This window comes from Amblyomma maculatum, chromosome 1, assembly GCF_055883805.1.
Source record: "Amblyomma maculatum isolate TAMU_Amacu chromosome 1, ASM5588380v1, whole genome shotgun sequence".
In the NCBI taxonomy this organism is placed as follows: Eukaryota; Metazoa; Arthropoda; class Arachnida; order Ixodida; family Ixodidae; genus Amblyomma; species Amblyomma maculatum.
The window spans coordinates 407,364,663-407,386,525 of record NC_139344.1 but is presented as its reverse complement, the minus strand read 5'-3'; the positions used below and the strand labels follow the sequence as shown (position 1 = coordinate 407,386,525).

General features: G+C 46.8%; 1 protein-coding gene across 1 annotated transcript in view; it reads left to right on the top strand.

Moving 5' to 3' along the window:
* Nucleotides 1-477: 477 nt before the first annotated feature.
* Nucleotides 478-21,863, top strand: part of LOC146208826 (uncharacterized) — a 96,094-nt gene continuing 74,708 nt past the window's right edge. Inside the window, exons 1-3 of the mRNA XM_084579404.1 lie at nucleotides 478-508; nucleotides 13,417-13,550; nucleotides 17,209-17,410. Of these exons, the coding sequence (XP_084435530.1) occupies nucleotides 478-508; nucleotides 13,417-13,550; nucleotides 17,209-17,410 (367 nt within the window). The remainder of the gene's footprint in view (nucleotides 509-13,416; nucleotides 13,551-17,208; nucleotides 17,411-21,863) is intronic.

The window sequence follows — 21,863 nt, the reverse complement described above, 5'->3', positions numbered from 1 at the left end:
GGCACATGGGCAGGTAGAGTACGTGCCTTTGTTGACAGGGTTGTAGTCACTTGCCCAACAGTGGGGGTGGCCATGAAGAACAGCTGAGTGTGTGGTGGCTGTAAGGTCAAATGGTAGATTATTGGCTTGCACTTTCTGTCTAATGAAAGTAGATTCGTAGCGAGCAAGTTTACAAAGAGGAGGATATGACGATTTGTAGCAAGCAGTATTTTTTTTTCACTGTTTTCGGCGCGTCGCCCGATCATCTTACGAGTTGTAATCACACGACTAATGCAAATGATTGCTAGATGTGTTGAGAGCGAGAACATGTGCTTTTTCGTTATCTTCTATTCTCTGATGAGTGGGGACCCATTCCAAAAGGACGTCCGGGATGATTGTAAGGGCTTTCCCTGTTAGGCACATACTAACGGCTACAGCCCATTTCTCTGGAGTCCATTGCTGTCCGGTAGCTGCAAGCTCAAATCGCTGCAGATAAGCATGAAGATTGTCACGTCGTTCATCGAACAAAGTAAGTAATATTTGACCATTGAGAGACCTAAAGGAAATAGGCGCACCTGCGACTTACTCCCCCCTTTCTGTGGCTTCGTGAATTGCTTCTCGATCGGCTGCGCGTTCAGCTCGAAGCGCTGTTCGTTCATTCCCGATCCATGCGCGAAGTTCTAAGCCCGACAATCCCAATTGGGTCCGGATAGCATCCTAGCTCCGTTTAACCACTTACGGTGGTACGAACTTGCTCAGATCTGGCATGGAGGGAAATTGTGTTTGCCCGATCCTGGCAGGTTGGTCAGATTCTGGTGGAATTAAGGGCACAGGGTCTGTCTACCCATGCTAGGAGGCAGGCGTAGGGTTCTACTTGGCATTCAGTCCGCGGCGATGCCGGATCCGGTGTTGTCGTGAATGCTGCGAAGACGTGGCTCTGGGTGTTGTGTGGACGCGTGGAGGTCCGCTCCAGATGCTTAGGTCTCGGGAATGACCACAAAGAACCAAGACTATGAGCCAAAACGATGAAGCACAAGTGAACACGCTTCTACGCTCTTTTACGTTCTATTCCCCCCGCAAGTGTTCCTTTTCCCCTCGCGCTACCAGCATTCACTATGCTACAACCTTGTTGTTATTGATGCCCAAATAACATCTTGATGACAGAGACCAAGTCCCCACTTTGAGAAGATAAACACATGTATGTGTTAATAAAGAAGAGCTGGCAGGTTTCACGAGTGAACAGATGTTTCACGCAGGTTTGCCCACGGCCGCTAGCTTTCCAGTTACATTGGTGATCCTCTAGTCATTGCTACTGCTAGCATTGCGAGTTTATTCGCAAAAACTTCTTAAGTGCACTTTTCTCGACTATCGCCAGTGGTGGAAAGATGTTTAGAATAGACTTTCGCAAATAAGACAAAAATCGTCCCAACTGTACTGTGTTCCCTTAATCTTTCTCGCAGTGCGTTTGCGACTACGAGTGCTGTTCTGGTCTTACGTGCAACGACAATGCCTGCGCGGCCCACTCAAGGTTCAAGTCGGCGAAAGAAACGGGTGTGAACACCCACGGCAATAACGGCATTCCCTGGAAGATGCTAAGTTGGGTGCAAACCAAGCTGCTCCCACAAGAGCAAAATTATTCCGCACTTTTCTTTCGCAGTTGAAAAAGCCGTGAGGATGTTTCTAGGCTTGCTGTAAAAGCGATACGAACAGATGAACATTAGCGCTCGTGAGAACGAAATCAGGAAAGAGCTAGCAAGGGGAAATAAACTTGAATCATCACTATTCAAATCAGTGCCATTGAACCCGAACCTCTTGGGATACGCTATTTTTGAGTGGCAGTGAAAAAAACGTCTATTTTCTGTCAAAAAAGTACAATGCGTTTCACCTGGAAAGCTGTGACCTCTTAATAACAGTGTTGTATTTACTTTTTCCTCAGAAGTACATGGGAAGAGGAGCTGCAGAAACACTGCCGAAATAGCTTGACAAGGCTGCAACCCCTTATTACAAAACAACTGCCGAAGACTACCAACTACTCATTTGGCTTTAAGAGTTACAGAAAGAAAAAAAAGCTAAATAGATCCCAAGGTCACATAACATTAGAATCAACAACCTTAGCTTTATGACAAACCACAAGGTCGCGATATTTTAGAGAAGTATTGTTACATACCGTAATGACATGTCATGCGGTTACGGGTACTTTTGTGAGCATGTTTATTGACATTAAATGGCTATAATTGAACAAAATTTATCAAGGAATGTACTTTCTTAACAAAAAGCATATCTTTGAAAGATCTAGCCATACTACATCTATAACGAATGACGGTAACACATGTGGCGCTTGTACACCTGTATCATTTGCTGCAAGGCTCCCTCACTCCAACATCTTGAAACAGGGTAGGCGTCCTGAACTAGACGTCCATTGCCGCTCTACGTAATACCTTCAGGGTCTATCGGCAGTCTTAATTCTGTAGTTTAAACTGGAACTTACAATCCATTTTTTGCGTCGGTTGAGAAGAGGTCTCCCTGAGTGATTCTTTAGAAATAAGCTATAATTAAAGTAGGACCTTAAAAATTACATCATTCATAAGAAAGGGGACTCTAAGGACCTTAAAAATTACAGACCAATCAGCTTACTGTCTGTTACGTATAAGGTATTTACTAAGGTAATCGCTAATAGAATCAGGGCAACCTTAGAGTGCAATCAAGCAAAGGATCAAGCAGGTTTTCGGAAACATCTACTATCGATCAGATCCATGCCATCAATCAGGTGATAGAAAAATGCTCGGAATATAATCAGCCTTTATACATATCAGTCATTGATTACGAAAAAGCATTTGACTCAGTTGAAACATCGGCGGTGATGCAGGCATTGCGAAATCAGGGGTTAGACGAGCCATGCGTGAAAGTGCTGGAAGATATATACAGTGGCTGCACAGCAACCATAGTTCTGCATAAAGAAAGTAACAAAATTCCCATAAAGAAAGGTGTTAGGCAAGGAGACACAATCTCCCCAGTACTATTGACAGCTTGCTTAGAGGAGGTATTCAGAGACTTAGAATGGGAGCAGTTAGGGATAAGGGTAGATGGAGAATACCTCAGTAATCTGCGATTTGCTGATGACATTGCCTTACTAAGCCACTCGGGGAATGAAATGCAAGTAATGATTGATGACCTAGACAGGAAAAGTAGAAAGGTAGGCTTGAAAATCAATATGCAGAAGACTAAGGTAATGTTCAACAGCCTCGGGAAGGAACAACAGTTTACATTAGGCAGCGAAGTACTGGAAGTAGTAGGCGATTATGTCTACTTAGAACAGGTAGTAACTGCAAATCCGGACCATGAAAAGGAAATAACAAGAAGAATAAGATTGGGATGGAGCGCATTTGGCAAGCACTCGCAGATTATGACTAGCAGCTTACCGGTATCGCTCAAGAGGAAAGTATACAACAGTTGCATCTTACCTGTACTCACCTATGGGGTTGAAACGTGGAGGCTAACCAAGAGAGTTCTACTTAAGTTGAGGACAACCCAGAGGGCTGTGGAACGAAAAATGGTAGGGGTAACATTAAGAGATAGGAAGCGTGCAGAGTGGGTCAGAGAAATAACTAAAGTTACCGACATTCTAGTGGAAATTAAGAAGAAATGGGCATGGGCAGGACATGTAGTGCGAAGAGAGGATAACCGATGGTCGCTTAGGGTAACAAACTGGATTCCAAGAGAAGGAAAGCGTAGCAGGAGGCGGCAGAAAGTTAGGTGGGTGGATGAGGTTAAGAAGTTCGCGGGGGTCAAGTGGATGCAGCTAGCACAGAACCGGGTTAAGTGGAGAAATATGGGAGAGGCCTTCGCCCTGCAGTGGGTATAGTCAGGCTGATGATGATGATGGCGATGAAAGTAGGAATCATTTTCTGGCGACTGGCTTGAGTCCAAAAAAGATCAGTGTGCCCGACTGTCTATAAGGAAACCATGCAATAGGAGAGCAAGCAGAAAATGAAAGGCTGCTTACGCGCATGGAAATTTTAACAGTGGCGTAGGATTAATGCAGGACATAGGGCCAGTAGCTCGCTGGGCTGTGATTACGTGTACTGAAAATGACTGATTACTTTTGATTGCTCAGTTGATTTGAGTAATTTTTGGTACAGTGATACTTATTGAGACTGAAAATTTCCAATCTAAGTACGCAGTCTCCAATCAAAAGAAAAAGCAGGCAAATAAAAACATTTATAAGCATCCCTAAAACATTAGGGGCCAGTGCACAAAGCAGAGCTCCAGAAAGAGACTGCACACGTGGTATGGCTTTGAATATATACCATTTTACATAGTTTAAGGGAGGCAGCTGTAAAAATAGTTCGCTACTCTCTGGAAAGCTTTTCCCCTTTCGATGCGTTACGCCGAGCGGAATACACTAGCACATGGGACGGATTGTCAGGAAGCCTGGAAATAAAATATTTGCTTATTTTTTGAAGACAGAAATAACTATTGTATTGGCCAGTCAAAAGTGTTACCCTCACGCTTACGTTCGGCATTTCTTGGTAGTCATTGACGACGACGTTTTGTACTGGTCTCATCCCTGAGAAATTTATCTGATCGACTCGGGCACTGAATTCTTTCATAGGTGAATTTCAATTCATTATAATTTACAAATCTGGCAGGAATCATCTTGGCGCCGATGCCCTCTCTTGCAGCGCCCTTGTCTTCCTGTCATCTAGTAATTCCTTGAGTACTTGCTTCCCCGCACATGCAAATGATTTGTATAAACAGGATGTGAGTACCGCGTCGATTGCTGCCTCATCCGACATCCAGCATGACCTGGCTTCCACTGGACGCGTACTGTCTCACGCAATTAGATCGACTCAAGGGCCCTTCGCTGCCACCGAATTCTCGATTGCGCCATCAAATTGCCAACTTTATATTCTAGGGTGGACTACTCTACTGGCATCACCACAACTCTTTCGGCAAACCGTGGGTGCCAGTTGTTCCCAGCTCTCTTCGCCGTCAGATCTTGCAAGCCTTCTACGACGATTCCATCGCTGGTTACCTTGGCTACCATAAGACCTACGACAGAATGAAGAGCCGCTTTTTCTGGCCCGATGTCTCAACGATTGTTTTCAAGTACAATGCCATGTGTGCCATGCCAACGCCGTAAACGGTTGTCGTAACCGCCAGCTGGCCTACTTCAACCTCTTTCCTGCCCTTTTGCATGCTTCAAAGTTGTAGGCAGTGACCTATATGGCCTTTTACCATTGGCCACGGCGGTAAATCGTTGGATCGTAATAGCTGTGGAGTCCGCTGTTGATCCGAGTACATTTCAATCAAAATCCTGCAGCCATGTTCTGGTCGAATTTTGGTCGGGCAATCTGCCAGGATGGAACATCACGGTCAACATCCACATGTTCCGGCTGCCGTCCCCCTAACTGCTGCTGCTTCACCAAGTGGTGTGCTTCCCGGATCCGGGTTTCTACTGGCATTGCTCGCACACACGCACACATTCGTCCTATGCTACGCCGCCACGTAAGCCAACGTGGATTATTCCACCCGGCAGAGGAATCCCCCCCCCCCCCCCCCCCCCCCCCCCCCCCCGTTTTTCCTGGCCTCCCCAGCCACGACGTTGAGAATTGGCTTGAGCAGTTTGATGATGCTAGCACCGACAACCACTGGGACACATTTGAATGTCGGATTCTTCGTTAGCAATGTAGCCACGACCTGGTTTGTCAATCATCGGATCGCCATTCCTGACTGGCCTTAGTTCACTACTCAGCTCCGTCAAATGTTTGGAATGGTGGCCACCAGCATCTCTGCTTAAAAAAATTGAACACATATGTGCAGCTTCCCGGGGAGAGTTACACGTCGTGCATTGAGGACGTACTTGCTATTTATGGGCGTGTCAACCCTACCATTCCTCAAGCGGACTGGGTCCGCCATGTTCTCAAAGGAATAGACTGCTTCTCCTTTCGCATTCTCGCCGCTCAACGCCCCTTATCTGTTGTTGACATTCGTACCACCTGTCAGCGCTTAGATGAACTTAGTCACGCCGCCTTCCAGACATCTGGGACAATAAGCGAGGACTTGAGCATTGTGGCCAGCTTGTTTCCGCGGCTTCAAAGCTGGAGGCTCAGGGTGACTTCACGCTCAGAAGAAATTGAAGAACTCTAAAGATGGCTACAACGTGTATATATTTGGGGGTTACTCGCGGTGTGGTAGTAAAGGAATCTTTGAAAAACAGGTTTTTTTTCTCGCAACGTCAAATAACCGGGATGAGCCTAGACTTGCCCAAAATGCCAGTGATGCTCAAACCTTTTCTCGAAATATCGCTCACAGCAGTTGCAATTAACCACTGCGTCTACTTGACGTCTGTCTAATTAGAGCATACGAACTTGAACCCGTGCTGATGCAATCCTTTTTAGGTGCAACTGTCACAACCAAGTTTGTTTCCAAAAGGCGAATTGAATTTGGCAGAGGCTGTTAAGCGAACAGCCTTAAGAACGGCAGTACGATGCAGGAGGACGCTTCCGACGACGACCACCCGCAGCCGAGACGTACGCCTAAGCCTCTATGCTACCCGTCGTCTTCTTCTTATCTTTGGGTGCATATAGCACATCCCCACAGTGAGGGATTGGCCAGAATTCATTGTAGATGTCAGAATCGAATTCATGATGTCGATATAACTGCATCATGATCTGCTCTTTAGCCCACAGTTCCTCTTCTCCCTCTTTCGCGAGAGAGGGATATCGCTATCTCTCCACTTTGCCGCCTTACAGGCAGGTATGCGCACCACAAAAGCCGAATCTAAGAAACGGGATAATAAAATTCAGACAGCAATGCAGAATTTGTACTGGAGAAGTGCGAAAGCCTGAGAGTTCATGCTGCATACGGTATATCGCGCGCTTGTTGTCAAACTTTTGCTAGCCAGGCCGGGGCTCGTGCGTACAGCGGCGCTCTTATCGGCGACGTTCGCATAGACATGTGGCATCCTGACACAAACCGGAAGCGCCTGAAACGGAGGAGACGTGCACTAACTTTTAGGAAGGCTGTTTGTTCATCGCGCCACCGCTCTCTCTCCACGACGTCCGGTTTTTACAAGGAATGAATTAGATTTGGTCACAACGTCGGGATAAAGTATATCGTTTTTGTATCATGCATCATCTTGTTTCCATTTATTACAGAATACCACTAATAATAATATTACTTTATATTTCCTTTACTACAAGGAAAATACTCTACCGGACCCATTCGGGCTCCAACCCCCCTCTCTTGTCTCTCTCTCTCTCTCCCTCTTTATATATATATATATATATATATATATATATATATATATATATATAATGACCCGCTTTAACCAAGCCGTAGGACGTGCCTGCGTGGCTTTGAGATGGATCCAAGGGTCCTGAAGGGGTCGATTGTCATATGATCATCCATTCTCAAAAAACACATGACGTCATACAACATGCTGACCAATCAGTTTTTGGCTATGTGACCCGCCAACTATCACTTGCCAGAGCCACGCACGCAATGTTTTGCTTACAATGTTAATAAAACCGGACTGCATCTAGAATGCGGCTTTTGCCGATAAAGCGTTAAAATACCTTCGAAGAAAATCGGGAGACAATGCAGCAAGTCGATGCACTTCGCTCTTGAAGAAATGGAAACGGGCTCGGTGCAATGCTATCTCAATGGGTATCGGCAAAATCAGCAGCGCCACCTGAATTTTGGCCCGTCCGACGCACGCTGTTGTGCAGCGGTAGAAGAGGAAAGCGACGTACGTCGCCTGGGTACAGCGGCCAGCGCAGGGACACTGCCGGGGCCGGCACCAGCGCGGCGTCGACTCCACACACACGTGCGTACACCTTCTGATCCCCTGCAGCCAACAGTATTTGTCGCTAGTTATCTCAGCGGTGCTTGGCAATGCGGCCACGATGATGCATGCTCCATGACAGTACTTAGGGGTAGGAAATACATCTTAGTGCAGCTAGCTAGCACATAAGCGAAAGCCGAGAGTGGAAGATGTAGGCTAATATAATCAGGAAGTAGTGCGTTGTGTAGTTACTTTATGAATAGCTCTTCTCTGATAATATTTACTGGAAAGCATGCACCAGTTGTATCCTGCAGTATTTACCTTGGTCGCACAGTGATGGCATAGTGGTTTGAGCATCTGTCTAGCACGCGATTATATCCTATACCCACCTTATATGCTGCAGGTCACGCAATGGCTAAGAACATTTCTCCTTTCATCGTGGTGACTTCTTTGGGGTGAGGTGCTCAGATAATGGGTTCTTAACCCCACTGAGAGTAGAATAAAATGTGCCCTGGTTTACTTTGATAAAGGTTGCCGTTGGGCCATCAAATTTATCATATTCAGATTCTCCACCGATGCAAAATGCTGGAGGCTAACGATAAGGCTAGAGTGAAATCGAGGACAACACACTGGCCCGTGGAAAGAAAAGCGAGAGATGCGACGTTGAGTCACCGCGATAGGGTGTTGTGGGTCCGGGAAAAGCGCACCTCAATGACGTTTGAGTAGAAACGAAGAATAAAAGTTGTAGAGGTTCAACTGTTTCTGATTCGAGTTTCACAAGCGTTAGTCATCGGCTCGTAGCCGCATTCGCTGTTGCCTCTTCGATCTTGGCTCACTTCCGCGCTTGGTAAGGCTCTCGGCAACGGGATAATGCGGCTTCTCGTTGTTCGATAGCCTCAGAAGCCTATCTGGTAAGGGTACGGTCTGTATTTAGTGCGATGGCGTAATTACTTAGGGTAAATGAAGGAGTGGGGCAGATGAAACTTCATGAAGACGACAATATTCGATGCACAGCGCGAGTGGTTTGCAGTTGGAGCTTGATGAAAACGACGGTGTATGTTGCACAGCGCGAGAGTTTGCTGCAGGTTTACACAGCTGTGGCAATAGCATTGTGCTCTCGTGCCTGGACACGAAGATGAAGATTGCGATGTTTTCTGTACAGCGCAAGAGGTCAAGGCTAAATGGCGCCGTCCATTGACCTTGAAGTTGGTGTATAGAATTAGAGCTAAGGCTGTAAAATGGGCATGGACAGGGTACGTAGTGCGGAGGCAAGGCCACTTGTGGTCACTTACGGTAACTGATTGGATTCAAGCAGAAGATTAGCGTAGCAGGTGCGGCGAAACTTCAGGAGGGCAGATAAATGTGTTTACGAGAATGAGGAGAATGACTCAAGATAAGCCCAATTGTAAATGGAAGAGACGTTTTAATAGCCCATGAGTGGCGTGGAGAGGATCTCTTTACTTAGTGCGTCCGCACAAGAAAGTTCAATAAAAAGAAACGCATTGCTGCCACTGGGCTTCGATCCCAGGGGAGAACGAACGTACGAGCTTTCCTTGCCCGTGCAAGGGAGAACTCATCTCCCCGTCGATTTCCTGCGCCACTGACCCCGTCGAAGGCAGCGAACTGCTGGACAGTTGGCACACTTCAGAACTATGCCGTTAGGGTTATAGTTGGTCTAATGGTACACACGTGCATCACAGAACTTTACAGAAGTTTCCTGCTCCCACCAATGAGTGCACTATTGCTACGTATCGAGCCAACCATGAAACTCGTATTCAACACATATCCGACACTGTCTGCTTACTGGCATCTTCGGAGAACTAAATCTTACCTGCGCGTATTGGACCGCCTTACAGCGCTATGGACAGAAATCCGTGTAGCGGATCTAAAACTCATCTAAACCAACGCTGGATGGCTTGACAGAGACCACAGTCAACGCTAGGTACTCGAAATAAGACCAGTGCACCGGTTTGTACAGTTATACCGACGCCTCCCTATACCACGACGACAACAATGTAATCACGTCCCAGCTACCGCCTGATACCAGGACGGTTCGCTTCTGCACTTCATTAGCCACAATGACGATAGGCCGAACTTTTGAGTTAGCAGCTATCGACGAGGCCCATCATCATTGAGTAAAAATTCCACTGTATCTTTCAAATCTACACCGACAGGAAAGCGGCTATGAAGCTTAGCGCCTGTTCGGGCGAGACTAAATGCAACTCTGCATCAAAGAGCATTGCTATATGCCTGCTGGAGACCTGCCAAATCTTAGTATGCATTCATAGGACGCCCGTAAATCACTGGCAAGGAACCGGGAACAGGACTGCCCACGATGCCGCTAGCGCGAATATAGAGGAAGACCGTCAGCATTGCTTTCGCGTGAACCCGTCTTACTCTGAGCACCCTTATTGTTCTTCCATCCCCCACATAATGCCTGACTTGTTCATCACACGCCTTGAACTTGAACGGAGGGGTTTGTTGCGGGACCTTGTCCCCGGCATTACACCTCCGAGTCCTCTTGGCCTCTCTCTCCCGGTTCAAGTTATCGCTCTCAAGGTACGAGTCGCTGTAGCGGGAACACCATATATCCTCTGTCGACGGTGCCTAACCAAAATCGGCTGTCCAAACTTCCCTGCTTACTCTGTTGATTTTCACCGCCTTCTATAGACATGTCTAGACATGTCTTGGTGCGGCGAGCCTACGCGCTCGCTACACCTTTGCCCGCCACAGAAAGACGTACGAATATAGACGACTCCACCACTGACAGTAGCTGCTAGACTTAATTTCGGAGACCGGCATCCTCTCCCTCACCTAACCTATCCATTCCCTACTTAGGCCTTATGTCATTTTTGTGAATAAGGATTTATAAATAAATTGATGAATCAGTGGGGCCCACATACAGACGCCGCTACGTTACGCTCCTCTAGGAATTTTTTCGGCCACTCCGTCGAGGACAGGGACGACGGTAACACCGGAGCTTTTGCGCCACAGGAATCCTGAGCTTCGCTTTAAAGGGGAGTAGCGGCGCACACTGTGTGTTTCAGATAAGGTTGGTCTTGCCGCGGTGCCGTCACCATATTGTCGTTGTATATTGTCCTAATGAGTTATCATACGTGCATTGCCTAGTCAGTTCGTGGCGCAGAAGCAAGCACCTATAATGCTAGCGTGTGAAGAGCATTGTCAGAATTCGTCATTCGATTTCTGGTCCACGTGGGGCACATAAGGGCGGAAGGTTATTGTGCTACCATGGCCACGCTTATGCTACCACCAGTGCGGCATCTGCTCATATGGCTCATGTCACTAGGGGAACTGACCAAATGGAAGGCAACCAGAATAACTAGGAGGGTGCTTTAAGCTTCATCTCAAGACGAGGAGCTATAACGCCTTTAACATCGTTTTTTCATCGCGCAAGAAACCGCAAGGCGAGCCGAAAAAGGAGGACTATAACGCTCTCCCACCAAATACTTAGACATACCTTAAGTGTCTACTCTAGATCAAGTGCTTGTCCTATTATTCCCGACAGCCGCTTAAGGTGACGGCGGATTTGCGTTGGAACGTGCTGCATAAGCCATCGGTTTAATTTAGTTGAAATGCGACCCCTCTTTGCAGAGCGAACTTGTACTTAAAGGAACGTCTGTCGCCGTGGACGATTTTACATTTCGCTCTTGCAGTCACTCTGCGCATGCCCAGCGGGCTCTTTAGTTTCTCCTTCTGCTGAGTTCCACTGGTTCAAAGCAAAGCCCCAGGTTATACCGAGCACAAATTTATCAGCACTGCTGGAGGCGCAAAGTGAAGGTGGTGGAAGTCGTCAGTATGATGCGCTGCATCTCTGCATGTTCGTTTGCGGCGTTCAGTTGTGTTTCTTGTTATCTAGGTTGAAGGCAATAACGTCAAATATCCCGTTCTGCAGAAACTGTGGCATCGGCGTTATCGGCGTTCGAGTTGTGAGCGAGGTATCTTGCATGGCCGAGTGGGCAGAAGCTGATTAAAAATGGCAGGATGAGATGGTTATCAAAGCCGGTATCCGTGTATATCGATTCAGACCCGTTACCACTTCACTATGCCTTAGTACGTAAGGCTTTTGCAGCGGGGCCTTATATCAATGTCATATGGTCTCTTAAATAGTGTGGTATCTTGCGACTTTTTTAATAAATAGGCGTGAAGTAATTATATATATATAGGCACAATGTACATAATTATATTGCTATGAAAAAGGCGAGCGAAGAGGACGAAAAGCTGCGCGTGTTGTTCACATTGTGCTGCGCTGTGCTGGACAGTCGTCTTCCACTATATGCCTTGTCTTGTGTCCTGAGCCTAGCCCCAAACCACGTAGCATCTGTGGTGGAGGTGCTGGGTTCGATCTTCGCACCATAGAGATTTGCATTGATCGCCAGACCGGAACAGTCAGCATGGCTCAACCCGGCAGGTTACGGAGCAACAATACCGCTGCTTTCGTAGCAATTGAGCCGCCTGGTGAACCTGGAACCTTTAAGGGCACTAACAGCATCAACGTCGAGGATTGGCGGAGCTTGTACGAAAGAGTAAGCATTTACAACCACTGGTATCCTACGCTTATGCTGGCCAACGTACTCCTTTCTCTCAATTGCGCGGCAAGGGTATGGTATGAAACCCATGAAGAGCAGCATGCTAGATCGGACACCTGTAAAGAGAGGCTGCAAACACTGTTTGAAAGTCCTGATGATCGTCAGCTCGCTGCTAAAAAACAGATGGCTTGTCGTGCCCAGTATTCAACGAGAGTTACGGCTTACATTCAAGACATCCTGGCACTTTTCCACAAGGCCGACGGCGCCATGAATGTAGCCAACAAGGTTGGACACGTCGTCAAAGGAATAGCCGGCGACGCTTTTCACTTGCTCGTCGGAAAGGATTCCTTCACTATCGACTCCGATTATCGATTCCTTCGCCATCGTTGAAGAGTGCCGCCGTTTTGAGCGGGTAAAAAGCCGCCGTATTTCCCAGCAGTTATACTGGCCCAAACCATGGGCTCCGTCAGGTGACCACTGTCACATATGAGATTGCTCTCACTATTTTGGAATCTACATCCCGTTCTGACCCATCTGACATCGTGAATGCCTCTCGCCGGAACCTTACCATTCGCCGTGTCCTGGAACTGCCTAACCGGCACTGGAACGGTGTTTTCTGTGCCGGGGGCCATGCTGCAAAGAAGGCGAGAGAAGAGGACGAAGTGCTGCGCGTGTTGTTCGCTCTGTGGTGTGCTGGACAGTCGTCTTCCGCTTCATGCCTTGCCTTGTGCCCTGAAACTAGCCTAGAGCATGTTCGCCGCCGAGTATGCGCTAGACGATCTACAGATGGGAACTATTAGCACTAGCGCGTCATATTCTTTGAGGCTGAACAATGGGTCGCCCAAACGTTTCTACTTACAAAAATATTGTTGCGCACTACCTAGAGGACGCCAAATCTTGTCAGCGGCGAATTGACTGTGTCACCTTTTTAACGTCAAAGCCACCTTAAAGTGCCGACTGAGTACCGTGATGAGTCTTGGAACTGCGCTCGGAATAACTTTGAAATGCAATTCTGCAAACTGTCGCAATGGCGGTCATTGGATTCGATAAATGTGGCACTAGTCGTAGACTGCGCTAAAGAAAGGCTCTCGTTTCTTGCAGGCTCCACAATGCTGAAGGGACGCATCGAAAACCGGGTGGTGTACTCACCGCACCCCAAGCTCAATATTCCCGTGTGCTCCGTGTATACTGCAGTCAAGTCCTTCCTCAGCGTCGCTGGAACCAAACTCGTAGCGGTGAGCCCGTATTAGAAGGTATCGTCCTAGTATGATCCCTCAGAAAGCACCCATCGTCAAGTGACTATCACCGATTATACAGCCGGCCATTTTTTAAAAGTATCGCGCGAGCGTCAATTTTCATGTGCAGCGGTACCGTGAAGCAGAGCAGAAATCGGGAGAGGGAACGAACATGCGCAGCAGTCATGCTCCTGGAGCAGCATCGTCTGCTTGGAAGTTCTGCTTTATGGGAATCGATTGTGTCGCACTAATCAGAACGACCTAGCAGACGACGCTCACTGCTACAGAAGGAATTGTAGGCGCACCCTTGCCCTTGAATGATTTCTCTTCTTTCTTATCCGGCGCAGTACGCTGTGTAGTGGTCGGTCTTGGGATACATTTAAAAAAGTGTCCGGCTTCACCTACTGGTTCTCGTGATAGGTGTTGTTAGCGTTCTAATAACTCGTGACTATCAAATGCTGTTTATGAATTGCTTCAGTTAAATGCAGTGAATGAGTCCAAGTTTAAAGTTCTGTGACGGGCCTGAAGGACAGCGAGAAGAATTCCATCAATGGAAAAGACTAGGAAAATTAATCGAATGGCTGCTTTTGCGATGTATTTTTTTGCTCTAGGTCTTGCTCAAGCTGTCGTATCCTTTTAGGGAGCGGCTAAGCCAGTTTGAGGTCGTCACTAAAGATGCTACCAGATTGCCGTGCGTGATATAAACATTTCACAGAGCTCCACACTAGAGAGATATAGTGCAAGGTGAGCAGGGGCAAGTGCTATAGGTTCGGTTATGGGTTTTAACGTCCCAAAGTAACTCAGGCTATAACAGATGCCATAGTGGAGGGCTCTAGAAATTTCGACAACGTGAACCCACGCCACACAGCACACGCGGGCTTTTCGCCTTCATCGAAAAGTGGTTGCAACAGCCGGGATTCGATCCCGCATCCTTGGGTACAGCAGGCGAGCGCCCTAACCACTGCGGCACCGCGGCGGGGCACAAGTGCTATAGGACAGATATATTTCATTGTTCAGAAAAGGTGGCATCATAATTTCCTGTCGCTACCTTCACGTCCCGCTTCCTAAGCATCGAATAGATGTTTACATTCTCCAATACCCGGACGTCTTTGGTAATAAAAAGAGCGTTTACCCAGTGGCAGCCGTGACGTCTCGGCTGCAACACAGAAAAAAATCTATTACTATAGGGCACAAAAGGTAGGCAATTCATTTGAGCGGCTGCGGATTATGAGCAATAGCTGCGGAGAACTTGTCGTTTTATGTGTGTTATGTGCTGAAACTGAAATCAAATTTAATAACACCAACAGAGCCTAAACCAACTAAATATCTATATATATATTTAGTTTCTAGCTCTCGTAACTAAAACTAATAATATTCATACCCATGATCTAAACAGTTATAATTAGTTGAGGAAATTACAAATAAATTGTTACCTGCCTGCTAGTTACCGGTAACCCGTTAGAACCGCACAGCCAACTAGAGAGACTGTCAGGTACCACTAAAATGCTCGATCGTTTGCTACTGCCGGATTTCGCTAGCTTGTAGTTGCCTTATTACCTCACAATAGGTTTATTCTCAAAACTTCTACCGTCCTTTGGCACAAATAGGCTCGATAAACAAGTAGATACGGCTTTACGATCAATAATGGCATCGCAGAAACAGCGGAAATGTTAACAACTAATACAAACGTATAATGCATGCTTGAAAATTAGAAGGATGGTGTTGCTGCTCATTAGTTAAAAGATTACACGCGATGGTTGTATTCATGCTGCAGAAAAAAAACATACTGAGCCAAAGTTCAGTGAAAAAATGTAAGAAAACAAATGCAAAAGTTTTGCGACTTTAACAGTTAGCGAAGCCGCCCTGGGAGCTTGGGAAGCATACAGAGCCTATCACTATGCGTGCAACAGTAAGAATTTATCTCACGTGAAATAAGTAGGCATTCTCAAAACGAACCCCAGAAATTGTTAGTAAGCTATACATCCGTAACAGACCAATCTGCTAATCATCACTAAAGGTTGTGACCGACAGCGAATTCGATGTCAGTGCACGTTAAAGAACCCCAGGTGGTCGAAATTTCCGGAGTCCTCCACTACGGCGTCTCTCATAGCCTGAGTCGCTTTGGGACGTTAAACCCCACAAACCAACCAACCAATAGCAAAATCACATTCGACAAGACCTTCACTCGGGATCATAGCCTGACTTACCCTAAAACCTTCTCCCGTTTTAAAATTAAAGTATGTTATCGAGTGTAGCAATATTATAAACTCCTCGTCGCACGCCTAGATTACAAAAAAAAATAATGATACAAAACCTGCAAACCGCCAGCACATAATACATTTCTGGTATTGATTTCCACGCACTCACTTTACATGGGATGTATACCCTTTCAGTGTCTCTATGTTTCACCAGTCCTAAGTCTTAAATAAGTAGTTTATTTTAGTGTTTTTTTTTTGTTTAATTGTAGCGTTTAGGCTTGATGTTTAAGATAAGGTGTCGAAACCAGGAATGAATCAAATTTTCCACCAACCAGAACAGAACCGAACACATTTTTTTCGCCATCTTGGAACCGAAGCAGAAACGGAACAATCCAGAGGAATCGAGCTCCACGACTGTCGGACAGGACTTCAACGCAAAGCCTCACGGTTATCTGACGAGCGACCGGCGTGGTGTTAGCAGGAGTCGAATTACTTCTGGCGGCATGCATACTTGCTCGTGGCCATCACTCTTCCCCCCTCCCCCCCTCCCCCCTCCTCCCTGTCATAAGGGGTCCCCACCGCTTTCACTAGTACACAAGGGGTCCCTGAAACATCCCTATAAGACTGAGAACCACTCATATGAAGATTGTTTCGTGAAACAGGCCGTGCGACTACATCTCAATTTCGTCCAGTTCAAGATTAGATGAGATACTGGAGTGCCTTTCCACCTAAAGGGTAGCCGAAACTGCTAGTGTAGAAGAGGCATTAGGTTGAAGGAGGTAAAGAGGGCGGTAGAGCTTCAGTATTCATCATATTCGCTGGGTGAACTAAACGGGCCCCCAGAACTTCCAGGTTGCCAGGTACTGCTTCTTTTATCTAGACAGGCACATGGGTGGTTTGGTTTATGGGGACTGGCGTCCCAAAGCGACTCGGGCTAAGATAGACGCCGTAGTGGAGGGCTCGGGAAATTTCGACCACCCGGACGTGTTTAACGCGCACTGACATTGCACAGCACACGGATGCCTAGCTCTTCGCCTCCATTAAAAAAATGGCCTCCGCGGTCGGGATTCGATCCCGCATGCTTGGGCACAAAAGTCTAGTGCCTTGGTATTATACTAGTATTATACATAACTGAATAAATGCTCGCGGTGACAAACGTAATATGGCTATTATTATGAGGTAGCTATAGCTGGCTTGAAAAATGGGTAGAAGTAGGTAGTTAGATGTTGATCCAAAAAAGAAAGCAAAAACGAGGCAAGAATGCAGGGAAAAACCTACGAATAACAGTGATAAAAGAAGAAAAAAAAGCTGTCTTTTACCCTTCACATCACAGAGTGAAAGGAGATTCAAGAGCTTTCTGCTTCGCCAGTTCTAAAAGGACGACTGTTTTTTTACCTGTTCTGAAAATTCACTGCACTGCAAAGTGCTGCGAAGCTAAGCCCTCGTCGCGTCGCGCCCAGGTGGACTACACGACGAGCTACACGCGCCAGGAGCTGCTTCTAGCATTGGAGCGATGCGCGGCGGGCTTCCAGTCCCTGGGCGTCAAATTGGGCGACCACGTGTGCGTCCACATGCGCAACTCCGTGGACGGATTCGTGGTCGTCTTCGGGCTCATCTTCGCCGGGGCCACCGTCATCCTCGCAAAGACTTCACTTACGCATCGTAAGATAGTTTCCATTCTCGTGCGCCGGGGGCCTGTGCGATTTGATAATTACGCTACTCACCACCCGGACTCCATGAAATGCGGCCTAGCGTCTGGCATGTCAGTCCGTCTCAAGGGGGGTTCGCTCAAGGGGGACGCAAACTACATTTATAACATGGCACTTAAAGCGCCTGGAAAGCTATATATTAAAACTTGAAAGCGCGCACGAGCAAAATGGATCGCCACGAGCACGCTTTTTGTTCGTGAATTATAGGCTCTATGGAAAGTTTTCGAAGTGACTCGAATACTCAAAAAGGACACCTCTATGCATTTCTTTGATTAGAATATTACCGCGGGCAGTATTTCAGAGGCTATTTAAGAGTACTCTTTTCATCGTTGTAATTTACCCAGTGCTGTCTCACCTGCAGGTTTAAACGTGTTTAGTTGCGGCATCATATTTAAGGATGTAATCAGTAAAGGACAATTTTATTCTCTCGGAAGTAAATACAGTAAAGGTCGCATGCGTAGTGGTCACATTTTTTCATGCTAAGAGTTTGTGTCTTGAATCTGTACTTTCAATATTCATCATTATAAGCGTAACAACGCACACTGTAGTTCCAGGAAATCTTCGAATCCTTTCTAAACATTACCAAGGACAGACTTCGGCCGCCTTATCCCAGAAAACTCAGTTATCGAATTCCTCGGCCACATTCCGGGATGCTTGCCTTGTCTTGCAGTTCATTCTGTCACTCTTAGTGACCATAGGTTAAATTGACTTCTCATTAAATGCCCTGTCAATCAGCATTTTGTTTTCCTCATTTTGCTTTGGATGTCGTTCACTCCCGTTTATTGCCTTACTCGGCTCTCTTCCCGAGTGTTAACGTGGCAGCTATAAGTTACCGAATCACCTTCTAGGAGCACTTCGCTCAGTACGAAGCCTGACTGAAGTGTTATCGTTCAAGGGAATTCAGGAATTTGAAAGGGTGTTAGCGCTAGCGTTCCGAATAGTCCCGTGATCACTAAATTTTCGGGCTTCTCATAGGTTCCGAGCAGTACGGAAATGATGCTCTGAATGACGTCGTCATCATTACGAGTTATAAGACTCACATAGAATACGCATATATTCAGCTGCGCGTCGCGCCCGATGGCGCCAAACCTTGCTACTAGGTGTTTACTTTCGGCGTTGGAGGTTTTCTCCGAAAGATGTAATGAATGTTTCTGCGTTAGAAATATACCATACAGGTATATGACGTCATTATTGCGCACTCTGCTTGGCGCAGTGGGCTGCGATGAAACGTAAATACCAGCGCAGAACGATCACGTCACCGCCTCAGATGTCAGCGGAGAAAACGTCTCATGCGTTACCGATAAGGTTTACGCATTCTGTCCCTTTAACCTCCTTTGAACTCAAAGCCTTTTCACCCAACCATGGGGCATTTTCAGTTAGTCGTTAAATTTCCTGTTGAAAAGCGAATACTGGCAAGGTAAAACTTTTGTCTTTTTCTACTGCCGGATTTAGCTAATCTCGTAAAAATTATTATGGAGAACTTTCAAAACTAACTTCTGCAGATTAATATTGGTTAACTTTTTGCCTCTTATGATATGGATGATCGGCCACTGCATGCCTTCAATAAATATATTCTTTTAGCATTTCATGTGCTTTCCTGCCAGTAATAAACGATTGCATTTTTATCGGAGTGTTGCGTACTGCTCTAGACTGCTTTACAATCAATTTTAGCCAGCGGATATCACACGGTGCATATCAGTGGTGCTCTGTATTTCAGTGCCAAGTTTTAGTCTAATCGATCCTTGTATCAGCACAATTTAACCTGCCGACAAGCGTTAAAATCATTGTCAAATAACGTGCATTCGCCGGATATTGCACTGATCGAAACAGGTAATAGAATTTAGATGGCTTGGTTCGTAGGGTTTAACGTCCCGAAGCGACTGTGGCTATGAGAGGCGCCGTAGTGGAGGACTCCAGAAATTTTGACCACCTGCAGTTATTTAACGTGTACCGACATCATGCAGTACACAAACGTCTTGCTTTTAACTTCCAGCAATAGTGGCTTCCGTAGCTGGGATTTGAACACGCGTCCTTTGGTCTAGTATTCCAGCGCCTTAACCACTGAGTCACCGCCACGTGGATATTCGAATTTAGAGATGATGTTGCAGCATCAGATCGTAAGTAGAAGGTTGCCAGAATCCCTATACAGAAACCTATATGCAGAGTCGCATATTACTATAGCTCACTTACGGGCAGAAATGTGTAGGCCAAACAGAAGCTTCAACTTGGACAGAAGAGAAAAAAGCGAGCGATGGGAAAGAAGAAAACAAGGACTTGGGACGAAAATGTGTTCTTGAAGTATTTACAGAAGATGAAAACATGCCCTGTACGAGCTGTGTTGCAGCTGTGTTGAAGCTTGGAGATTAAGAAAGTAATCCAAGTTGATCAAGATTATCTTGATAGGCGATTGTACAAAACAGGTGTTGCGGTGTGATATAGGCTATGTCGCATGCTGATCTCGCGACCTGTTATCGCGTGCCAACATGGTGTGCGAAAATAAAGCGAAATAAAGGTCATAGTTTTGCAAATAAAAAGCCCCGAGGTGTGGGACGGTATTCGAATAAGGCTATCAAGCAACGCTTCACAAATGTTTCACATAACATTTGATTTGTATGCCGGGCGTGAGCCATGCTGAGCGAGGTCATGTTAGCGATATGGCTAGTTGCAATAAACTTACTTTTGCCGTTTCTAAGAACCGCACCAGTATCACTGACAATATGTATGCACATGACGTAGTTCAATACTAAGAAGGCGCATAGCTGCGAATTCATTTTTAATGCAAAAGCCTTTATGCCTCATCGTCGTCGACAAAAGGTTGTGATTAGAAGGTTGACAGCAGAGCTGTCACGCTTTGTAGAGCGAGAGTTAAAAATTGGTCTGGTTTAGCTTATGGTTAAGCCTAGGATGCGAAGCATACTAGCCTAAAAAATTAAACATTACCTGGCTATACCTGGTTAGCCATTTCATAGACAAGAACAACTCATGTGTTACTCTGCTTCTTCCTTTATTTTTCTCAAACCAATAAATATACTATGATGATCAGTCTTCAGCACGCATTTTCCGTTTGGTAGCATTTCGCCGCTCGAACCGAGTAGAAGTACTCGAAGCTTCATCCTTCACCTCGGCATCGGTTGTCGAACGCTGCCGTCTAGCTGCATACTGTGCACGTCACTTGGCAAGCCGTACTTCTCGTTCTTCTCCCGTTTCCGTGGCTGTTTGTAACTTGCGCTTTGCGGTCTGGCGAGCCGCCCTCTCCCTGGCCGACATCTCGCTGCTCAACTGACTCAACGAGTGCGTCGCCTTTTATACAATTGCGTGACGTCAGTATCTCCTAGCGGTAGGAGGGTAGGAGCGGGAGTTAGGCCGCCGGCGGAGGCTGCGTGTCCGCAAGCGAGCGCACGAGTTGAGCCCCAGCTTTCACAGCTGTTGTGACGTCATATCACGTGGTGCGCCGATGTTGGTCAAGTGGTAGCTACGCGGCCGCGCGCGGCGCAGCAAGGAAGAGCTCGGTTGTGCGGGTAGTATGCTTCGCATATAATAAATGAATAGATCTTGTCTCCACCGGGTATCGAACCTCCAAACCCTGGATCCCCAGCCGAGCGTTTTACCACTGCGCCACGCCCCGGATTGTGAAACTGTGAGGATAATTGCGGGATTCCACTAGTATTACTATACCGTTAGTGACAGCTACTGCACCTTTCCTTTCCTGTAAACGAATTGTAGAACGGCGGTGAACTGATGCGTGCAATGAAATGCTGGTTGTGCTCGACAAGGAGCGCGTGATGAACCATCACGACAGGTCATGACGTCACCAGGCGATTCATGCATATACGAAGCTGACCCCGCCGAGCGTCCGATCCAGGCGTTCGTGCGGCGCCTTTCATTTGCCACTTCCTCGAATATCGAACCACACAGCAAACAGAAGCAGACCCAGATATCTAGGAGTGTTAGTACAACAGGCATCAGCGGCGTTTTCAGGATAGAAAAGGCGCAGTACGTGTCACAATTCTCCGCGGACTGCTTGATTGATTGATTTATAGGAAGGGAAAGGCGCGGCAACTGTCTCACTTGTTTTCTGGAGACGCCTCAACCGCGTCGTAAGGGCAAGGAGGAAGGTGGGAGTGAAAGTGGAAAGAGAGAAAGAGGAGCCATCGGACGGCTTCGGAATAATTTCGAGCACTTGCAACGCAGTCACGTGCATATTTTCTGTGTTCTGAAACGCTGCGACATCGATTTGCTGTGAAGTAAAACCTGCGCCGTTTGCAAGTCCATCACAACCTACTGGAATATAGGTCAACGTGGGGATCTTTACCGCGCTGACATCGCACAGCACACGGACGCCTTCTCCGCGGACGCGTACGTAAAGGAAGGGAGGAAGATGGGAGTGAAAGATGAGAGGGAGATAG